The sequence below is a fragment of the Equus asinus genome, chromosome 1, assembly GCF_041296235.1.
Source record: "Equus asinus isolate D_3611 breed Donkey chromosome 1, EquAss-T2T_v2, whole genome shotgun sequence".
Classification (NCBI taxonomy): Eukaryota; Metazoa; Chordata; class Mammalia; order Perissodactyla; family Equidae; genus Equus; species Equus asinus.
Genome location: NC_091790.1, coordinates 97625805 through 97648938, shown reverse-complemented (window position 1 = coordinate 97648938; position 23134 = coordinate 97625805). Strand labels below are relative to the sequence as shown.

At 40.4% G+C, this 23134-nt stretch overlaps 1 protein-coding gene across 1 annotated transcript in view; it reads left to right on the top strand.

Annotated features, from left to right (window-relative positions):
* The window catches only part of ABCA13 (ATP binding cassette subfamily A member 13), a 416147-nt gene that overhangs the window by 242642 nt on the left and 150371 nt on the right, over positions 1 to 23134 (top strand). Inside the window, exon 44 of the mRNA XM_014828402.3 lies at positions 18275 to 18364. Within this exon, the coding sequence (XP_014683888.3) occupies positions 18275 to 18364 (90 nt within the window). The remainder of the gene's footprint in view (positions 1 to 18274; positions 18365 to 23134) is intronic.

Genomic DNA, 23134 nt, shown 5'->3' with positions numbered 1-23134 from the left:
TTATCATGTTGGTGTGTGTGTTGAATGTGTCCCTTTTACTCTCAAAGTTGTCCTAGGATGGGTGATAAATTGTATGGCAATTTCAACTGTACTGAAGCCAAGCATCACAGACTGAATTGTAGCATAAGAATGATTCTCAACATAGCACAGCTCCTCACTGCTCATGTTCCTCCCGACTCCCTCCACACATACAACACACACACACACACACACACACACACACACACACACACGACCCATGTGTCACCCGGCTCCCATCCTTGCTGCTTCAGATGTGGGCAAATCCCCATTTCATGACATTGTGAGCAATCCCCATGGGGTGATATATTGTATTTGCATTATAGTTCCTTACTTTCTCCTTAGAGTAACCCCCTTTAAATAGGTGTATAATTTAGACCTGCACATAGCTTTCAAAAATCATTAGGTGCATTAGCTCTGTGTTGACCTGGACAGTACATACAAATCTTATCTTATTGACAATTCTCAATACAGTCTCATGTTCCTAAAATCTTAGACTTGAGAAAATGCAATTATGTACCTACATTAAATGCATTTATTTCTCACAGGATACAAATTTCCATAAAAACACAAACCAAAAGAAATGCATTGAAGAGATTCTCTTCTTGCTGCATAGTTTTATGATTGATGTGAGCAGACAGCACCCATGTAGCTCACAGAGGATTTTGTGCTCTGTGGGCCCAGAAAACCTGGAGCTTTGATGACTCAGTCTGTAGCCCAGTGGTCTCCAACTCAAATGCCTTGGAGGCCAGGCGAGTGCCAGGCATGCCACACCCAGGGCCAAAACGCTGCAGGAAGATGCTTGCTTGTGACCAAACCTCCCTACCCATTTAAAACATTGTGTTTTATACAACTGTGAGGGAAAAAAGCCAAATGGAGCATGTTTAGGCTGGTTTTTATTCTGGCCAGTTAGTTCATGACCCTTTCTTCTGACTCAGTTTTATTCTGAATCAACTTGCTAGCTGATTGCTTTTTCAGAGGGCTCTAGAAATTCTCCCTTCCCACTGAGAACTGCAAAACAAAGAGGTGGCAGGACCTGTGAGCATGTTTAGGGTTGAGCCGGCCAGCACAGAGCAGGCCACAGGGAAGCCAGAGACAGAAATCCAGCTATGAGCTAAGCAGCCTCAACACAGACGCATCTTCCTTCTCTACATAACGTCTGTAGGTGGTAAAATCTGCTAGAAGTCCTTCAGTAGCGCCTTGTTGCCTATAGGATGATGTCTGCATGTCTAAGCCCAGCTTACTAGGTCTTCCAGGTGCCCCTGCAGCCTCGACTGCCCCCATGTGCCTTGTGCTCTGTGCTTCAGAAGGACAGAATGATACATGGTGTAGCTGCATCTCTCCATGTTTAAGGAAATGCAGAAATTACCTTTTCTCCTCACTCCCCTGATGTTCCCAGAGAAATAAGAACACTCTCAAACCTGGCTCAGATGCCCCCTCCTCCAGGGGTCCTCAGCTGCATCCCTCTCCTCCGTGTGTCTGCCATGTCATGTGGATCTCATTGTGGTTTAACTTGCTGCTGGAGATTCCTGCCTTCCTTTCTACAGGATGACTTCCTTGAGGGTAAGGGTCAAGTCTTAGTCATCCCTGTAGCTTTAGTTCTTGCCACAGTGTATAGAAAGGGTTACTTGTTAAATTGAATTCAACAACTGAAATAAAATGTAGCAGGAAAAGTCTTCCAGAAATTTACTTGGACAGGTCACTACTTCAAAGCAGCAAACAAAATGTGGACCATGGAAAGATAGCTGTGTACATGTTGTTGAAAATGTTTAGAGGGGATTCCACACCCATCTTCTGAGATGAACACTTAGTTCTTACAAGAGAGGATGCTCTCAATGTGCTACTAAGTTCAACCCATTGGGAAAATCCATGGGGTCCTACCTGAGCGTGGACATCACCCTGACCTGTTGCTTGCTGAGTTTTCTCTCACTACCAAGTTCTCTCTGCTTTTCTCCGCTCAGTCCCAACCAAAAAAGACCTAGGAGGAATAAGTGGGCCTATTTCCTTGCAGAAATTAAGTACAACTCAATGAAAGTTCAGTGTTGTTACTTATTCTTAGTCTACCCTGCAGTGGACCGAATACATCATCTGTGTTTCTGAATGGAGTGGAGAAGACACATCGCAATCACCAACAGGCTCTTGAAAACGTTTCATGGGCAGAATAATCTACAAAGTGCCTATGGCTGCTCAGACCTCATGTTCTGGCTTCACCTTCCTTATTTACTCTGTTCACCCTCACACTGGGCTTTCTCCAGGCCATGGACCACCCAAACTCTGCCCTGACTTTTGCATATCCAGTTTTCAACCCCAAGGACATTCTTTGTCCCACTCATTGGTGTGGCTATTTCCCTCTCAGTTCAACATACACATGATCTCTTTATAAAGTCTTATCCAAGAGGACATCCTGACTCCCTATTCTTGCATAGCATCCCCTTCATGTCCTTCATTGCACCGCCATCATTCTGAGAGTAGTTCCAGCCATATTGGAGCTTACAATCCAGTGGGAGAAAACAGATGACAAACGAAACAGCTGAGACTGCTTGTCTTAACTATATGTACACTGCGCCTGGACAATGCCCAGCACCAAGCAGGCATTCCTTAAATATTTGCTCATGAATGAATTCATATTCTTCACTTGCTCCTTGACCTTGAATTTAAGATACATTTTACCGCCCCCCTACCCTGGGGGTGAACTGTCCTTGAGCCCCACCCAGCTGAATTCAGTGCTTTGTGAACTACTGATCATTAGGGAACTTTGTGCTATCTCTTAATGTGATAAGATTAAAAAAAAAAAAAAGACAGAATCACTGATGATGAGGTCCTCCTCCTGAAGACACGGAGCTCATGGAGGTTAGGTGAATTACTCTGTTGGCACAGTCTAGTAAGAGCAGGACTGAAAGTACACCTCAGGTAGATTTCTACCTCTGATTCTCATTCCACAAACGTATACAAAGACACAAATCCTATCCTCAGAAAGTTTACAGTTGAGTAGAGAGAATAACCCTACACACAGATGGGACAAGGAAGTCTTATGGACACTGTGATAGGTGTAGGTGCAAGATGCAGATTGTCCCTAAAGTGGGTGGGAGGATACATCTGGGAGTGTTGAGGAAGGCTTTTTAAAGACTATGGCACCAGAATTGAATCCTTAATGATAACTGGATGTTTTCCAGGCGAGTAGGAGAGAATGTTTCTCCAGACAGAAGAAGAAGTGTGAGTCAATGTGAAAAGTAATGAAATGACCCAGCAAAAGACTTTGTTTTCTGATAGGTGCTGTAAGGCATTCCCTGTAGGAAAGACTTTATCCTGCAAACAGAATGGGAGACATTAGGAGGTTTTAAAATGTAGGGATTGATAAAATTAGGTTTACTTTTACAATGGCATTTCTTAAATGGTTGTTTCACAGAGCACTGTTCCTTTGGATATGAATTCCCTGTGCCACAGAAAAAAAAAAAAAGATTCCCTGTTCCTTCTGGGATTAATTGAGCTACTAAACAAAGATGAATTGCTTACTTTTCTGTAACTTCTCAGAGCTTTTCATACATTGAATTGACCACACAGAGTGCACTTTCATCTGTTTGATGACTCGGATTTAATTATATAGTAAGCATATGTTCTCCCCCATTATGCCTCTGGTCTAAATACACTCCAATTCTTTGTCTGTTGTTAAATTTGCAAAAGAATATCAGGCTTTTGAGAATAAACTTTTCACTTAAAATTGCATCAGGTTGATTTTTCCATAATGTTGCATGTGACTGTTTAGCATTTGTTTTGAATATTGTACAATATTCCACTCTATAAACATACCACAATTTATTAATCTTCTCTCTTAATGATGGACATTAGGAGTTACTTCTGTTATTGAACCCCAAGGGACGGTGACCCACAAATGGATCCTTTTGCTGGGAGCCTCTAGCACCAATAGAACAAGACCTAGTTTGGAATAGCAGATCAGAAACGTTATTCATTGATCAATGAATGAAGGAGGCAGAGCTTGGGCTCTAAAACGCCTTCTCCTTGAAGGGAAGGTGAACAGAGTTCTTATGAGATATGAAGGGGGAGGGGTCTCTGAGACATGGCTTGAGCTGGGGCATTTGAAGCAAGCGCAGATCTTCCCTTCTTGCGCATGCATCTTTTGCACACATTTCCTTTTGCGCATGGCATCCCATTGCCAACTTGAACCTTTCTGGTTTGGACAGGTCTACGGTTTGGCCATCTGGCAATATTCTGCCTTGGTTCCTATAAGCAAGCACAACTTGAGGACAAAGCATTAGAAATGGAAAACATTTTTAGGGATTTCTCTGGGTGACACTTCCTTTTTTTTTTGTAATTGGAAACAGTGCTTCATGAACATTCTAGAAATTCTCATAAATGTGTCTTGCTGTAGATAAATAAGAGCTTCTCATGGATGTATTCAGAGGAGTGTAATTGCTGATCACTTGCATAGGGTATGTTAATAGTCTACTTTAGGAGATAATGCCAAACTTTTCCAAAGTGATTACAACAGTTCTCTCTTGGCTGGCCCTAAGTGAGAGATTCTGCAAATGTGCATCCTCTTCAATGTTTATACATATTTTTAGAATTTTTAATTTTTGCTGATGAAGTGGTTGTTTATCAAAAACCAAAACCGTGTATCTCATCATGGTCTTAATTTGCATCTTCTTGACCACTAATGATGATAAATGTCTTTTCATGTGTTTATTGATCTTTTGTTTTTCCTCTTTTGTGAAATATCCTTTTGGTTTCTGTCGATTTTTTTATATGTGAATGTTTTTGCTTCTTCTTTATAGGTTCCTTATTATACATAGTTTCTTTCTATGTTTATATTAATTCTTTTTTATTTTTGTGTATTTTGAATATCTTCTACCAGTGTACAATTGTCTTTTTATTTTCCTAAAAGAAGTTTTAGGATAGTCAAACACAGGGTGCCTATAAGATATGAAAAAATAGGTAAAGTTTTATTTTTATTTTATTGAATATTGATTAACTTTTATTTTATTGAAATATCCTAGGTAGCATTATATACATTTGCTTGTTCCCAGACTTTTTAGATATACTATATATTAGTTGTTTTTATTTAAGTCCTTTTTTTGTCTTGTTAAGGAAATATTTTCCTATGCCAAGATCAAAAGGATATTCACTTTTTAAAAAATATATTTTCTACTCTTAAAGTTTTTCTTTTTAATATTTAAATCATCTGTAGTTGATTTTTCTAATTTCATGTCTGTTATTTAAATTCATTTTTTTCCCATATGGTCACTAAATTTTACAGTTTTATTTATTGAACAATTCCTTCTTTTCTACGCAATATTCCCTTCCATGTGTAGGGAGGAAAAGTAATTTTTCCTCTACCCTTCTAGGTTTTTGGCTGAGACCCTCCTGTAAGAAAAGACAGGTTACCGGGAGAAAAACAAATAGAAGTTTAATAACATGTATACCTCCTGCATACATGGGAGATACCCAGGAAAACTGAATAACTTTCTGAAATGGCCCAAGCCATCACCTTAAATATCATCTCGTGCTAGAGAGAAAAGAAGATGTTGGGAGTGGGTGGAGGGAGCCAGTTAAATGGAAGGTTATCTGCCAAAGCCCTGTAATCATGGGTAGGGTCATTATGCACATTTGAATGCCTTCTCCATTGATGAGTCTCTTGTGATTTAGTCTTCCTTCTCTTCCTGATACAGAGAGGGAGACCCCCTTATAGGTGGAGGTTTTCTTTATCAGTATAAATTTTCCTTATAAAAGGGGACCTTCTACTCTGTTTTCAGAGCTTCTCTTGCATTTGCCTTTTCTTAAAAATAGCCAGCTCAAGATAATCCTTATGTCAAAGAGGGATATTTTGGGATGGCATGTTCTACTCCCCTTCACATGCGATATTCCCTTTTAGTCTAAGAATCCTTATTTGATGCTGATGTTACATATTCCCATATAAAGCTTTGTATAGATATACATATATATGTATATATGTGTGTGTATGTATATATGTATGCTTGTTGCCTAACCAAATATGACTGTAACTATATACATCAAATAGTTAAATTGGGGCATACATAATAAGTGCTTACATGGCTGTGCCCTCATGTAGCAAGTTCTTTTGCCTAACACATATTTCCTCTCTTCCTGTGTCCTCCTGTATCATCTATCTCACAATTTCTATTCTGGTTAATTTGCATGTCATGAGTCCTTCTGTTGAGCGTCTTCCTAGCAGATGTGGAGTGACAGCCACTGTGATCCTGCCTATCAGCAGATTCGGTTCCTTCTGCCCTGCTCTGTGCATGGTATCCTGGTTTGCAATTGGCCTCTCTGGGTACTGTCCTTTTCACAGAGTTGTTGGTATATGGTGGTCCACCTGCAGTCTTGCAGCCTCCAGGCAAGATGTCTGATCCATATCAGTCCATATGGTTCCCTTTCTCCTTAGGTAACTTTTTCTTTCTGGAATCTTGTGAGATTTCTTCTTTGTCCTTGGAGTGGAGGATGTTTTCTTTCCATCTTTTCCTCATCAGACCTGCAGATTTGGTCTTTTTTTTGGTCTAGGATAATTTTCTTCTATTATTGATCTAATTGTTTCCTCACATCAATGCATCCTTTACCTCCTCTGAGAACTCCTGTTACATCCCTTATTAGGGTCTCCTGGATCCATCTTTCAGTTCTTTATCTTTTCCTTATGGTTATCTTTTCTTTTACTTTTTTTTCTTTCTGTTTGTGATAATTCTTCTATGTCACTATTTGTATCTAAACAGCGACTGTCCTCTAACTCAGTTCATAGACTTAATGTTCTCATTAGGGAAACTGTATTTCTTGGTTTCAGAAAGTTCTGTGTAGGCATGTGACTCTCGATTCCTATTGTAACTGAATGCAGTGGGTTCACCCGTTGGTGCGTACAGAGCCAATAAGTACACCAGGGGAATAGGAAAGTGAAACAAAGTTTATTCCTTGCAGCAAGTCAGGAGACTATTGTGATTATTCCCAAACCCATGTCTCCCCAGACAAGGATTTGAGGGGTCCTTTTATTGTTAAATCAAGGTACAGTTCATTAATATTCAGTGAAACAAAAAGCAGGAAATTGGGGTTTATTGTCTAACAGCCATGTTCTTTTGTTTGTTTGTTTGTTTGTTTTCTGTTTTTATATAAGCACAATGCCTTTATTATGCCTAGTAAAAATTATTATGCCTAGTCATACACAAATTTCCCCAATTATTTCAAAAATGTATTTTATAGTTGATTTATTCAAATCAGGGTCCAAAAAATGTCAGATCATTTAGTGCGTGTCATAGTCAGTGGTGTCTGGGGAATGGGGATAAACTAATTTTATTAACTGCTAATTATCCACTTATTCTTTCACAGGCACTATGCTAGTCTTTTTTATTTATTTATTTTTTTATTAATGTTATGATAGATTACAACCTTGTGAGATTTCAGTTGTACATTATTGTTAGTCATGTTGTGAGTACACCACTTCCCCCTTTGTGCCCTCCCCCCACCCCCCCTTTTCCCTGGTAACCACCGATCAGATCTCCTTGTCAATATGTTAACTTCCACCTGTGAGTGGAGTCATATAGAGTTCGTCTTTCTCTGCCTGGCTTATTTTGCTTAACATAATACCCTCGAGGTCCATCCACGTTGCTGCGAATGGGCCAATTTTGTCATTTTTTATGGCTGAGTAGTATTCCATTGTGTATATATACCATATCTTCTTTATGCAATCATCAGTTTCTGGGCATGTAGGTTGGTTCCACGTCTTGGCTATTGTAAATAATGCTGCGATGAACATAGGGGTGCAAGGGACTATTGGGATTTCTGATTTCAGGTTCTTAGGATTGATACCCAGTAATGGGATGGCTGGGTCATAGGATATTTCTATTTTTAACTTTTTGAGAAATCTCCATACTGTTTTCCATAGTGGCTGTACCAGTTTGCATTCTCACCAACAGTGTATGAGGGTTCCTTTTTCTCCACAACCTCTCCAACATTTGTCGCTCTTGGTTTTGGATGTTTTTGCCAATCTAACGGGTGTAAGGTGATATCTTAGTGTAGTTTTGATTTGCATTTCCCTGATGATTAGCGATGATGAACATCTTTTCATGTGTCTATTGGCCATATTTGTATCTTCTTTTGAGAAATGTCTGTTCATGTCCTCTGCCCATTTTTGGATCAGGTTGTTTGTTTTTTTGTTGTTAAGCCGTGTGAGTTCTTTGTATATTATGGAGATTAACCCTTTGTCGGATAAGTGGCTTGTAAATATTTTTTCCCAATTAGTGAGCTGTTTTTTTGTTTCAATCCTGTCTTCCTTTGCCTTGAAGAAGCTCTTTAGTCTGATGAAGTCCCATTTGTTTATTCTTTCTATTGTTTCCCTCATCTGAGGAGTTATAGTGTCCGAAAAGATTCTTTTGAAACTGACGTCAAAGAGTGTACTGCCTATATTCTCTTCTAGAAGACTTATTGTTTCAGGCCTAGTCTTTAGGTCTTTGATCCATTTTGAGTTTATTTTGGTGTGTGGTGAAAAAGAATGGTCAATTTTCAATCTTTTGCATGTGGCTGTCCAGTTTTCCCAGCACCATTTGTTGAAGAGACTTTCTTTTCTCCATTGTAGGTCCTCTGCTCCTTTGTCAAAGATTAGCTGTCCATAGATGTGTGGTTTTATCTCTTGGCTTTCAATTCTGTTCCATTGATCTGTGGACCTGTTTTTGTACCAGTACCATGCTGTTTTGATCACTGTAGCTTTGTAGTATGTTTTGAAATCGGGGATTGTGATTCCGCCGGCTTTGTTTTTCTTGCTCAGGATTGCTTTAGCAATTCACGGTCTTTTGTTGCCCCATATGAATTTTAGGATTCTTTGTTCAATTTCTGTAAAGAATGTTCTTGGGATTCTGATTGGGATAGCATTGAATCTGTAGATTGTTTTAGGTAGTATGGACATTTTAACTATGTTTATTCTTCCAATCCATGTGCATGGAATGTCTTTCCATCTCTTTATGTCATCGTCAATTTCTTTCAAGAAAGTCTTGTAGTTTTCATTGTATATATCCTTCACTTCCTTGGTTAAGTTTATCCCAAGGTAGTTTATTCTTTTCGTTGCGATTGTGAATGGGATTGAGTTCTTGAGTTCTTTTTCTGTTAGTTCATTGTTAGTGTATAGAAATGCTACTGATTTATGTATGTTGATTTTATACCCTGCTACTTTGCTGTAGTTGTTGATTATTTCTAATAGTTTTTCTATGGATTCTTTGGGGTTTTCTATATATAAGATCATGTCATCTGCAAACAGCGAGAGTTTTACTTCTTTGTTAACTATTTGGATTCCTTTTATTTCTTTTTCCTGCTGAATTTCTCTGGCCAACACCTCCAGTACTATGTTGAATAGGAGTGGTGAAAGTGAGCACCCTTGTCTTGTTCCTGTGCTCAGAGGGATGGCTTTCAGTTTTTGTCCATTGAGTATGATGTTGGCTGTGGGTTTGTCATATATGGCCTTTATTATGTTGAGGTACTTTCCTTCTATACCCATTTTATTGAGGGTTTTTATCATAAATGGGTGTTGGATCTTGTCGAATGCTTTCTCTGCATCTACTGAGATGATCGTGTGGTTTTTGTTTTTCATTTTGTTGATGTAGTGTATCACGTTGATTGACTTTCGGATGTTGAACCATCCCTGTGTCCCTGGTATAAATCCCACTTGGTCATGGTGTATAATCTTTTTGATGTATTGCTGTATTCAGTTTGCCAGAATTTTGTTGAGGATTTTTGCATCTATGTTCATCAGTGATATTGGCCTGTAGTTCTCCTTCTTTGTGTTGTCCTTGTCAGGTTTGGGGATCAGAGTGATGTTGGCTTCATAGAATGTGTTAGGGAGTACTCCATCTTCCTCAATTTTCTGGAATAGTTTGAGAAGAATAGGTATTAAGTCTTCTTTGAATGTTTGGTAGAATTCTCCGGAGAAACCGTCTGGTCTTGGACTCTTATTTTTGGGGAGGTTTTTGATTACCGTTTCTATTTCCTTACTTGTGATTGGCCTATTCAGATTCTCCATTTCTTCCTGATTCAGTTTGGGGAGGTTGTAGGAGTCTAGGAAGTTGTCCATTTCTTCTAGGTTGTGCAATTTGTTGGCATATAGTTTTTCATAGTATTCTCTTATAATCCCTTGTATTTCATTGGTATCTGTTGTGATTTCTCCTCTCTCATTCCTAATTTCATTTATTTGTGATTTCTCTCTTCTTTTCTTGGTGAGTCTGGCTAAAGGTTTGTCGATTTTGTTAATTTTTTCGAAGAACCAACTCTTTGTTTTATTGATCCTTTCTACTGTCTTTTTTGTTTCAATATCATTTATTTCTGCGCTTATTTTTATTATTTCCCTCCTTCTACTGACTCTGGGCTTTGTTTGTTCTTCTTTTTCTAGTTCTGTTAGGTGTCGTTTGAGGTTGCTTATGTGAGCTTTTTCTTGTTTTGTGAGGTGAGCCTGTATTGCGATGAATTTCCCTCTTAGGACTGCTTTTGCTGCATCCCAAATGATTTGGTATGTCGTGTTCTCATTTTCATTTGTCTCCAGATAATATTTAATTTCTTCTTTAATTTCTTCAATAATCCATTGTTTGTTCAGCAGCGTGTTCTTTAGTCTCCACATTTTTGCACCTTTCTCTGCTTTTTTCTTGTAGCTGATTTCTAGTTTCATAGCATTATGATCAGAAAAGATGCTTGATATTATTTCAACTCTCTTGTATTTATTGATGTTTGCTTTGGTTCCCAAAATATGGTCAATCCTTGAGAATGTTCCATGTGCACTTGAGAAGAATGTTTAACCTGCTGTTTTTGGATGAAGTGTTCTATATATATCTATTAAGTCCATCTGGTCTAATTTTTCATTTAATTCTATTATTTCCTTGTTGATTTCCTGTCTGGATGTTCTGTCCATTGGTGTTAATGGTGTGTTGAGGTCCCCTACTATTATTGTATTGTTGTTGATGTCTTCTTTTAGTTCTATTAAGAGTTGCTTTACAAATTTTGGTGCTCCTGTGTTGGGTGCGTATATATTTATAAGTGTTATGTCTTCTTGGTGGAGAGTCCCTTTTATCATTATATACTGTCCCTCTTTGTCTTTCTTTATCTGTTTTGCTTTGAAGTCTACCTTGTCTGATATTAGTATAGCGACACCTGCTTTCTTTTGTTCATTATTAGCTTGGAGTATTGTTCTCCATCCCTTCACTCTGAGTCTGTGTTTGTCTTTGGGGCTGAGGTGTGTTTCCTGGAGGCAGCATATTGTTGGGTCTTGTTCTTTGATCCGTCCTGCCACTCTGTGTCTTTTGATTGGGGAGTTCAATCCATTTACATTTAGGGTGATTATTGAGATGTGGGGGCCTACCACTGCCCTTTTATGTCTTGTTTTCCGGTTTTCTTCAATTTCCTTTGTTTCTCGTCCCATGGTTTCATCTGTTCTGATGAAGAGCTGCTACTTTCTGTTGTTGTCCTTCTACTTATCTCCTCTGCTCTTGGTTTTGTAGTCCCTTTCTTTTTTTTGATTTTTCAGGAATGAGGGTTTTCCTGAGGATTTCCTGAAGAGGAGGTTTTGTGGCAATGAACTCCCTTAATTTTTGTTTATCTGGGAAAGTTTTTATTTCTCCATCGTATTTGAAGGATATTTTCGCTGGGTAGAGAATTCTCGGCTGTAGGTTTTTGTCCTTCAGATTTTTGAATATATCATTCCACTCTCTTCTAGCCTGTAAAGTTTCTGCTGAGAAATCTGCTGATAGCCTGATGGGGGTTCCTTTGTAGGTTAGTTTCTTCTGCCTGGCTGTCCTTAGTATTTTCTCCTTGTTGTTGACTTTTGCTAGCTTCACTCCTATATGCCGTGGGGTTGGTCTTCTTGCATTGATAAAGTTTGGAGATCTATTGGCTTCTGTCACCTGAAGATACATCTCTCTCACCAGATTTGGGAAGTTCTCAGCCATTATTTCTTTCAATAGGCTTTCTGCCCCTTTCTCCTTCTCTTCTCCCTCTGGTATACCTATAATCCTTACGTTGCATCTCCTAATTGTGTCTGATAATTCTCGGAGAGTTTCTTCATTTCTTTTTAGTCTTACTTCTCTCTCCTCCTCTGCCTGCAGCATTTCTATATTCCCATCTTGCAAATTGCTAATTCTTTCCTCCATATTATCGGCCCTACAGTTCAGTGCATCTAGATTTTTCTTAATCTCCTCTATTGTGTTCTTCATTTCCAGTATTTCTGTTTGGTTCTTCTTTATAGTATCAAACTCTTTTGTGACATAACTCCTGAACTCGTTGAGTTGTCTATCTGAATTTTCTCTTAACTCATTGAGTATTTTAATGATGGCTGTTTTGAAGTCATCGTCATTTAGGTTATATATTTCATTTTCTTTGGGATTGTTTTCTGTGTATTTGTTATTTTTCTTCTGTTCTGGAGATTTAATGTATTTTTTCATATTGCTTGATGTTGTAGATTTGTGCCTCCAAATAGAGATAGAGTTTAGTTGCTCCTTCCACTTGTTTCTGCTGGAGTGGTGGGGGAGCAGCTGTCTATACTGCACCAACCAGGAACCCTATCTGCAGTTGCTAACTGGGCCTGGGCCCCTCCTCATAGTCACAGTGGCCCTTTGGATTCCCTCTTCTGCCGTGGGGGCCGTCACAGGGGGCTTCAGGCTGCTGGTGCCTACTGTTGCAGCCCACCTAGATGTGCTCCCTCCTTGGGGTCTGCAATGGTGTTATGGGCTTTTCCAGTGTTCAGGGGTAGGATCACTTATATTTGCCGCTTCGTCACTGTTGGCACCCACAAAATCTCACTTGTCCACTATGGGTCGCGGCAGAGCTATTGGCATCTTCTACAGTCTCTGGTTAGCTCACCTAGCTATGCTACTTTTGTCCCAGGGTCTTCTGGCCTTGTGGCTGCTGGATGGGTGCTCTCTACTAGTGCTGTGCAGGGGCTTTTGCTGAGGCTGCTGTGAGCCTGTAGGGTTTCCCCCTAGGCTACGGAGCCGGGTCACTGGAACTCCACCCAGCCCCAGTCCTGTTCCCCAGGAACTCGGGGAGCCCTTTGCCCTGTCTGGGGGATAGCCGGAGATCCTGATTTCAGTGGTAGCTGGTCGGCTGCTGCCCTGCCTGATATTCTCCTCTCTGGGACCCTCCTGGTGTTGTGGATGCTGGGTGGAGCCCCTCCGCTAATGGCAGACAGAGAATTTTGTCTGCTGCCCAGGCAGAACTCTGGAGCTTCCCCCCTAGGCCACGGAGCCAGCCACTGGAGCTCCACCCAGCCCCAGTCCTCTCCGAGATCTCCAGCAATCCCTTGCCCCGCAGGGCCGGCAACGGCAGCTGTGGGTTGCCGCGCCCTCTGGGATTCTCTCCGGGACTTTCCCAGAGTTGTGAATGCTGGGCGTAGCCCCTCCGCTAATGGCAGACAGAGACTTTTGTCTGCTGCCCGGGCGGAACTCTGGAGCTTCCCCCCTGGGTCTGCGGAGCCAGCCTCTGGAGCTCCACCCAGCCCCAGTCCTCTCCGAGATCTCCGGCAATCCCTTGCCCCGCCGTGCAGGCAGTGGCAGCTAGGGGGCTGCCATGCCCTCTGTGATTCTCTCTGGGACCCTCTGGGCGCCGTGGACACCAGGCGGGATCTCCCCACCAATGGCAGGGCGAGACTCTCCCCACAGGCTCAGGTGTGTAACTCTGGAGTTTCCCTCTGCGTTTAGGAGTAATTGCGGGGTGTTTAGGTAGGGCTCTGGTCACCTGTTTACACCGTCACTCCTCTGGTGTGCGCTCGCTCCTGCCCTAGGTGTGTGTTGATCTTCTGGAGGCGTCCGTTGGAAGAAAGCCGCTTGCAGGTACTAGGCTGTTCGGTCGGGGTCGGAGAGTTTTCACCTATCTCCACCTCCTCCCGGAGGGAAGTCCGTCCGCCTTCCAATGTATAGTCACATGGGTCTCTCAGACGTCCTGAGATGCTATCTGGATATCCTTTGGTAAGCGATGAGTGTCCAAATAATTGTAGACTCGAAGGGGGAGAGACAAAGAGGACTACTCACGGCACCATCTTGCTATGCTAGTCTTTTATATAGGCATTATCACACATAATCTTGAAAACACCACTTTTCAACTGTAAATGATGAACTCTTTCTGCAGATGAGACACCTGAGGCTTAGAGAGCTGAGCAACCTACTCCAGGTCACTGAGAGAGGAACACATTGCTGAGATTTAAAGCCAGATGTCTTACCCCAAAGTTTCTCCTCCTGACCTTTGTGCTCTTCTGAATCTCTTTCTCTTCCCTCCTCTCCCACAGCCATGTTCTTTTAAGGCGCATGTGTAGGATGTACACAAGCTACTACATATGTCACATGTTCAAAGAAAGAGTGGACAGGAATGCCTCTGGGCAAAGATTTTCACATTATAATGAGATTATAACTAACAATGTTCACTCTTGGTCACTCAGAGGGGAGCTGGGCAGCTCAGGTCGGTTTCAGCCGATTCCTCAACAGTGGTTTCATCTGAAAAACAACTTAAAAGAGTATTAGTAGTTGTGACAGGAAGCAGCCACTTCCCTCTGCAGGCCCTGGTGCTCAGCCTAGCATAAGTCTCAGCCTAACTACTAATCCTATCCCTTAGCTTCATTTATTTATTTTTGGTTTAAGGTATCTATTCATTTAGCAGCTCTATTTTTATTGCGGTAAAATTATATAACACAAAATTTACCATTTAACTATTTTTAGGTATATCAGTATTATTTTTATTAAAGTGTCTACAGCATGTGAGTTTTCTCTGGTTGCTGGGCCCCCTGGGCCATGTTTGTCAGATCAGCTCACGGCAGTGCTGAGAATGACAGGGTCCAGCTTGTTCTACGGTTGAAGAGCAGCAGGAGGACTGCCCATGTCTTTCTGGTCCTGGGAGGGAGGAAACCTCCCTGCTCCCTACATTCTCCCTGGCTCAGGAGTAGGACAGCATCCACTGTCCAATTCAACTTTTCTCGACTCCTTGGACCATGGAGACCAGGGGAGGCAGAGGTCAACCTTACCTGGGGATTTGCAGGTCTCTGAGGGCCATCCTTCACAGGATGGGCCCTTTCTGGTCCTCACCCCTGAGCACTCTGCACCTGGTCTTCTAATGGCATCATATGTTGTGTAGCCTGCAGGGCAGGTGGTCCTAAATCAGCTCTGTCATAATAACTCTCATAGAGCCTAAGACCTCCCTGGAACCAGCTGCTAATCAACACCAGAAGCTGACTGGCTCAGGATACGTGGAAAGATTGGAGTTAGGGGTGGCAGAGAGGAGGAGCACACAGGTCGCTCTCCTCCCACAAGCCCCGTGTTTCTCTAGGTTGGTTTGATCTCCATCTGCATCAGAATCATGAAGGACTTTCAGTGACAACACAAAGCCTCTTTGGGGTGGTGTTCAGGAATATGCATTTGTTCAGTCAAGCTCTCTGGGTCAGTGATGCACATTAAATTTTGAGAGAAAGTGATCTGGAGAGAGAAGCAGTGACCCCATTTAGGAACTATCTCAGGAATCATAATAAAGCACTAATTTTGAGTTCCTAGAGTCTAGTAAGGACAGACTTCACATACTTGTAACATTACTTTAAAATATAGCCAAGAGTTTGAAGGCAACCACAGAGCAACAGTGTAGGAACAAGCATTTGAATTTCATGGCAACAGGGAGAATTTAAAGCTAGCTTTTTTTTTTTCTTTTAAATGATGACCTCTAGACCTAAGCAAAAAACTAGTAAAAAGTAAACCATAACTTTTAAACTTGCTCTTAGTAATTATTTCAAGTAAACTACTTTATGGATCGATAGCTTTTCAGAAAAATATTTTAAACTTTCATTATTTGTTCTCGGATTAATGGGTCGAAAGAGAGAAATCTAGAGTATTTCCAAAGATGCCACAAATAACATTTTCTTTTTATAGGCAAGATTTCAGTGGAAAATATGTTCCTTTCCTTGTAAAAGTGTTTTCTCATTTGTCAGAAGCTGGAAGCCTGTTTATACAGAGGTCACATTGCCTACTTATGAGACATGACCGTTGTAAATTTCAGCATGTTTCATCTTTGTGTATTTCTGGCCATAGTGGTAGGGAATCATATCAGGCCAGTTGTAAACCACCTGCCTATTTTAAAATCTCTGTTGTATTTTATGCAGTGGGGAAGATGTGGTTTTCTTATAAATAATTATTTTTGGGGGGTTTGGATGCTACAGCAGGGTTTGCATTCCAACTTTATGCACAGTTACTGCTCTGAAAACAAAGTTGTCTTCAGCAGAAATTCAAAACTAATTTGGTGTAATGAGTTAGTGTTTCCTTTTCATTAAAATTATTCCTCTCTAAAAGGTAAGAGGTCAGGGAAGGTCAAATTTAGGGAAGTCAAATACTTGGATAGAGATGAAGGGTTAGATCTATGCTTTCAACACATCAATAAAATTACAATTTGTTCAACAAATTATTTTTGAGAATCTACTGTGTTCCAACTACTGTGCTAAGCCTTGTGTCCTTTCTCTCATGGATTGCTTTGTTCTGTCATGAGAAGCCCACAGTTAAAAGCCAGTGGAGATGTCATCAGGGCCACTGGGCAGAAACAGGAGAGCAGACATTCAGAGGAAGGCATATAGGAGAGGGAACTTAGAACTTAACAGCTGGAGATCGTGTCTAACAAGCAGCAGGGAAACGGGGTGCACTTCAGAGGGAGCAGCACCTCCAAGGCAGATCCTCCCAATCAGAAGGTGGCTCTGCTGGGCTGGGCCGGGCCAGGCTGGGTGTGCCTTCTGCAAAAGCATTTTGGGAAACATTTGTCCAAAGATGTCAAGGCTTGAAGAATGTGGAGGGACTTACATACTCTTTCAAGGCTCATAGGTAACAAGGAGCCATTGATAAATTTTGAGCAAGAAAACATCAGATTGGTATGTTAGAGATTCACTGAAAGGAAACTAGGAGTCTCTTTGTAAAGTTCCCGTCTGTACAGAGGAGTGCACTGCGCAAAACTGGAAGTTGCTTCTCATGCTAGGTTTTCATTTGTACTTTCAGGATGATGGGGTGCAGTCAGCCTAACCAACTCAGGCCTCTCTGTATTTGATTGCTGGTAGCAATTAAGAAAGGTATTTGGGACTCAACATTTCAGTGTCCATAGACAAAGAAATCAACGAGAGGAACCAGTAGTTGAAGATTACTTTGAGGGTTTTTACATTTCCTAAGAGAAACTAATGGTGTACATTCTCTAAAAGTTACCATTATGTACATTTGTTAATTTACATACTGCTTCTTTCCAAAAAGATTTGAGGTCACTATTTATGTATAAGTAATCTATCAGGCTAATAATACATCATTTTTCTTCATTTTGGAGGTAAGTGTTCCCAATGATGTCTATTCAAAAGTATTTTGTAAATGACACTGTGTAGGTTCTTGAAAGCAGTAAATCTATACTCTTTTATAAATACTGTAATTCAGAATTTTAGTTAATTGAAATGAGCCCCACTCCTAATCAGTTCAATTTAGACAGGTTTAAAATATCTTTTTCCTCTACATTTTCTCAAGATGTTTCTTATAATTGATGTATAAAATTTAATATAGAGTTTGTTTTCATACCTCCCCCAAAGCTAGAATAGTGTGTCTTACTGCTGATGATGTCTTCAATCAGGAAATTTAGTACTGGTGGCCTTGGTTCTCAGCAATGCTGCTTGAACTATTAACTAACTTCTGAGACTTGTGCCAGTAAAATAAATGCTATAATTCAGTGTGTACTTAAAACGTAAGTAGGCTTCTGTGGGAGGATTTCTTACCAAGAAAATATTGTTCAATTATAGTTCACATATTGAAACAAAAAAACATAAATATAAGAAGTTGTTTTATTGCAGGGCTATGCAATAGAACAACTATTCAAACCAAACCAGAGCTCCAGAATTAACAGAATATTTTTAAGATTTTAACATAGTAACATGATGCGATATTATGCAGCCTTTAAAGTTCATTTTTCAAAACCATGCAAAAATGCCAAAGATGGTAATATTATAATGTTACATGAAAAGATGAGAAAAATAATGCACTGTGAATGCAAATATATAAAAATGCCTATCTGTGGTGGCAAAACTCTGCTTTTAAGAAATTTCTTCATCTTATTGCTGGCTTGGCTTTGCCATATGACAGTGCACGATTAGCTTTGTCTGACCTGCTAGGAATCATTTGCCAGGGTGAGCTTGCCTAGGGCATGGTGGGAGGTCAGACTCTGTCCTGTGATCTCAGCTGGCTGCAAAAGCGACCTCACCTCATTTCCTTTGTCTTCAAATGAACAGCAGTGACAGTGATGACATGGACCTTGCTCACGTGCTTTTGCGGAAGTTTGAAGATCAGGATCTTCTCTGTGGCGATTTTAAGCCAGACCTGTAAGTATCAGATGCTCTTTGCAAAAAAAGTGCAGACTCCAACAGTAAACCTGGTAGACGAGAGGACCATCTCCCTTTATGATTGGTCACTCACATTGCAAGTTTACATGACATGAAATGAATATTAGCCCAATGAATGGGTTTATACTCAACAGGCCTAATGAGTGTTGCCATCTAAAATGACTTGAGGGGTCGGCCCGGTGGCGCAGCAGTTAAGTGTGTACTTTCTGCTTCAGTGGCCTGGGGTTCACAGGTTCGGACCCTGGGTGCGGGCGTGGCACCGCCCGATAAGCCGTTCTGTGGTAGGCATCCCACATATAAAGTAGAGGAAGATGGGCACGGATGTTAGCTCAGGGCCAGCCTTCCTCAGCAAAAAGAGGAAGATTGGTGGCAGAGGTTAGCTCAGGGCTAGTCTTCCTCAAAAAACAAAATAAAGCAAAAATAAAATGACTTCAAATAAGCTACGTAACTGTCCCTTTCTTTCATTGATAAACACATGTTTTATATTCTTGCAAAAATATTAATAATTAATAGCTTTCAATTTGCTTAAAAAATTTAAAGCAATAAGAATAAAGTCTCAATTAAGTATGAAATATGTATTTAACTATTTACTTTTAGGGAAAACTTGCACATATGGAAAGATTAGCTATAATTTTTTTTAAATAAAGGGACTTAAAATGTCAGTAATATCAGTTTGGGGGTGAATTACTTTGAAGATTGTTTTTCTAGGATTTGAAAATGATAATATAAGATAACCTTTTTATGAAACCTTGATAAGGCATGCCTTTCTTCATAAAGTTTTCTCTTTCTCTTATTTTGCTAGACTGTTATTTATTGAGAATCTGCCATAAATCTGGTGCTGTTGTAGGCATCAGAATTGATATAGGATATGGCCCTGGTCTAAGGAATTTACAATTCTGGGTAAAGCAAATGGGGAAAGTGATAAAAACCATAATGATGTTGTAAGTGCCAGAAGTGTATGTTTTTAAGTAATAAATATAAAAATCCAGACGATAATGCAATATTGGCAATATGTTTTTCTAATTTGTGATGACACATTTTGCCCATTATTCATGTAGGCAATTAGCTCAAGATTGAGCAACTAATAATGGTCTCAGTAAGGAAGAATTAATAGAAAATTAATTATATTGCTTCACTTTAGTCTTCTCTTGAAAAATAAAGTAATTTATTTAACTAAATAAAAGTGTCTATGATGGTGCTCTCTAAAGAAACATTCAGGATGTAAAATGTGTCTACCTTTGAGAAAAGGAAGTGTAACCCAGGGCCCCATGTGGTCCAACCCTGGCTCAACCTTGCACCAAAGAAAGGGCAGTTGGCAGAAAAAAAGAATATTTCTTTATATAGTCTTTCAAAAGGGGAAAAAAATGTAGAATTAATGCTAAGGACAGCAGAACATATTCAAAATTCTGCTTAGACGCCTCTTTTATTTTCAGTGACTGCGACAGGTGCAGTGGTGGCTCTGAGCTCTCTTTCCTCCCCATCTGCACAGCAGCACACCCCACTCATGTTGTTCTCCTCGGCCTTTCTTCAGCCTTCCTGGATCTCTCAGTTTTCCCTTTTTTCTTTGTGAAATCCGTGTAGTCTATCCTTAACTCATTCCTGTTTTGTAACTGTTTCTACCCATTTTCCTGATCAGCATAAAAGGGTGTGGGGGGCTGTCTCGTACAAGGGTGCTGTGAATATTTGTATTCATAATGATTTCTGTCTACATTACACAAACAAGGCTTAATTTACTAAGGTCTCAGATCAAAGCAGAAGGTTCTACTTAAGACAAGTAAGTTTCCTTCGATAAGTGTAAAATATGATTGAATTCAATGATATCTACATTTTCCCTTCCTGGAAATTTCAGCAATCACTTGATTATTAATTAGAATAGATCAGATTCTGTTTTTCTCTGAGATTCTCTGAGTGTCCTATGTCAGGGTATGGTGTTGAATTTCTGACTTTTACCTCTCTCTCGTATGGAAGGCAATAAAGAGCTCCAGAAAAATCCATTGTGGTATAAACCTGACCTAAAATATGTTTTCTTATAATAGTAGATGATGCATAATTTAAATTTTAAAATGTGCTAAAGGTGCCAGCTTTTAGAAGCAGACTGGTAAATGTAAATATTTAGTTTCATTTTACAAGGCTCATAATCTGGTGACACTCCAATGATGATTTCTTCTACTATTTCTGAGGTGAAATGGTCACTTTTCCCACCTATTCTTTTTAATGTTTTGTATAGAACAAAAGTAGTAGTTAGCAAATCTTCTATTTCTATTGAACTTTAAAAGCCAAGTGGGGAGACGTGCAAGGGTTTATTTCCATGGTTACATTGCAGCAACGTCTCGGTGGTCAGAGATTCCCGGGGCTCATGAGGTCCAGTCCTTGCAGCATGGTACGGCTAGTGACAAATTTCCTCCCAGGGGCCTGTAAAGATGGAAGTTGAGGTCAAGGATCAAAAGTATAGAGAGTGTATTTATCAGGCATCGTGGTAAAGGGGTGGAGAACCCAGATTCTGCAGCTGGGCTGCCTGAACCCACGTTTCAGCTCTACCACATTCACTGTATGACTTGGGCAAGTTACTTAAGCTTTCTCTGCTTTTTGCATCATTGTGCTCCCGGTCGTCCAGAAAGAGCAATGCTCACCTCAAAGGACAGGGTGGCCCCTGTGAAAGACTTTGTTCCTTTAGGCAAGTTTGTGTCTCAAGGCTCCCTTCAGGAGAGTAGGTCCTTACAGCATCTCCCTCTCTCTGAGATTCAAAATGCACATTAGGTTATTAAAAGCTGCAGGCAGCCCTGTGTTAAAGGGACCTGCTTAACCCAGCGTTTCCAAACTGGAAGAACCAAGGGACCGTTGTCAAGACATATTTGCTCCAGATGCCAACAGTGCAGCTGTGTCCTAGGGAACACCTAAGGGATTGCTATTGAAGGCAGAGTGATGTGTGCTTAGGTTCCTGAAATCTGGGAAGAAATTTAAGTAGAAACCTAGAGTTCCACACATATCATCTCCTCTTTTGTCCCTTTTATGAATGCTCACACAGCTTCATAGTGAATTTTTGAACAAAAAAATTTTTGGCAACTGAGAGATGCTCCCAAATCTGTAAATACTGTTGCTGGTCCTTATGCAACTCCAAAGGTCACAAATTTTATTCTATAAAAAGGAGCGAGGCAAAGAAGAATAGAGGATTTGGAAGAGACAAAGATGACTAACTGAAGAAATTCAGGAAGTTATAAACACTTGCCAGCAGTCAATGAAGGCTTGCAGCTGGAGGGCCTGGAGGAAGCAAGGAAGGCCTGCTGAGTTTAAGACGTGTAAATGGAGTCATTCTTTTTTGAAGTAATTATTGTTACCACGCCAGGTTCATTTTTGCCCTCTGCCCAGAAAGCCAAACACTGAGATGATGAGATTGCAGCAGAGAGAGAGTTTAATCACAAAGCAGTCAAGTGAGGAAGCGAGAGAATGAGACTCGAATCTGCTTCCATGAAAATAGGGACTCAGGGATATTTATGGGATAGCGGGCAAGATGGTCTGAAATGTGGAGAGAGATGACTGGAGGTGAGGACAGGTGAGGTAATTGATTTGCACAAGCGTGGTCAGACTCCATGCCTCTTCATAGGATGCACGCTCACAACATGACAGTGTGAGCATGATCTGAGGGGGGAGTTTTTAGCTTCTTGACATCAAAAGGTCACCTATCAGACATCTTCACAGGCCCTGTTGATGAGTTGGTGGTCTCAACAGCCTGAAGTGGACAAGGGGTTCTAATTCCTGAAAAGCAGCTCAAACACCCATTATCATGGTGACCCAGGCTCTAGGAAGATGTTATCTATAGGAGCCTAGTGGGAGTCAGCATATTGCCTAAACAGCACAGTTAATAATGGGTGGGTTAAACAGCTAAAAGCTATAATCAGCAATTGCAAAAAGGAAAAAACCCTTTAGTTCCTAGCTACTTAATCATCAATGGCTAACTCTTTGTTGGTTTCATTATCAGCTACAGCAGTCTGATCAAATGCATAACTCCCTTAGGTAGTCTTTCCATGTTAACTTTTAGTCTCAGATGCAGTCTCCATAAGCCAATTAATGAAGAAAATAGCATTGGGGAAGTCTTTAAAACATTTTTTGACATTTAAAAAAATTACATGGAAATTGTACTTCGCTGACCTGGTTAATAGAAACGGAAAGTTTCTTTTCATCGGACTGCAGGTTTTTTTGTCAATGTTTTCACATTGGAGCAGCAGAGAAGAGGTAATCTCTCAGAACTTCCACCTACTCTTCTGAAAAGTGGGGCTAGCAAGAGGTTTTGGTAAAAATATCTAGCCGGGTGACTGTAGTTCAGTAAATGTTAGTTTCCTCCCATCTGTCCCAGTTTTTGAGTAAATAGGAATAATTATCATTACTAAAGAAACCTTTGATTTACAAACATTAGTTAAAAAATAATTCAAAGTATAAGGCCCACAAGGAAACAGCTATACGGGAACTTTGGAATATAAAGGGTTTTTGAGCCACTGGGGCAATTTGTTTTTATAATAATTTCTGTTGCGCAAGCTTTCTACATAGTGGAAATTTAACAATTGTTATTCTTTAAGTGATGATTAAATTGCTGTGTCATGCCACGAAAAGGAATTAGCAGCCCCCTGTGTTTATTCATTGCTAGATTGGGGCTCAAGGTACCTGATTTTGAAACTAGGAGCCTCAGGCTTCAGGACAAGCCCCAGCCACCCAGCAAAGTCCCAGGGAGCCTCGGTAGTACGTTCAATACAGCCA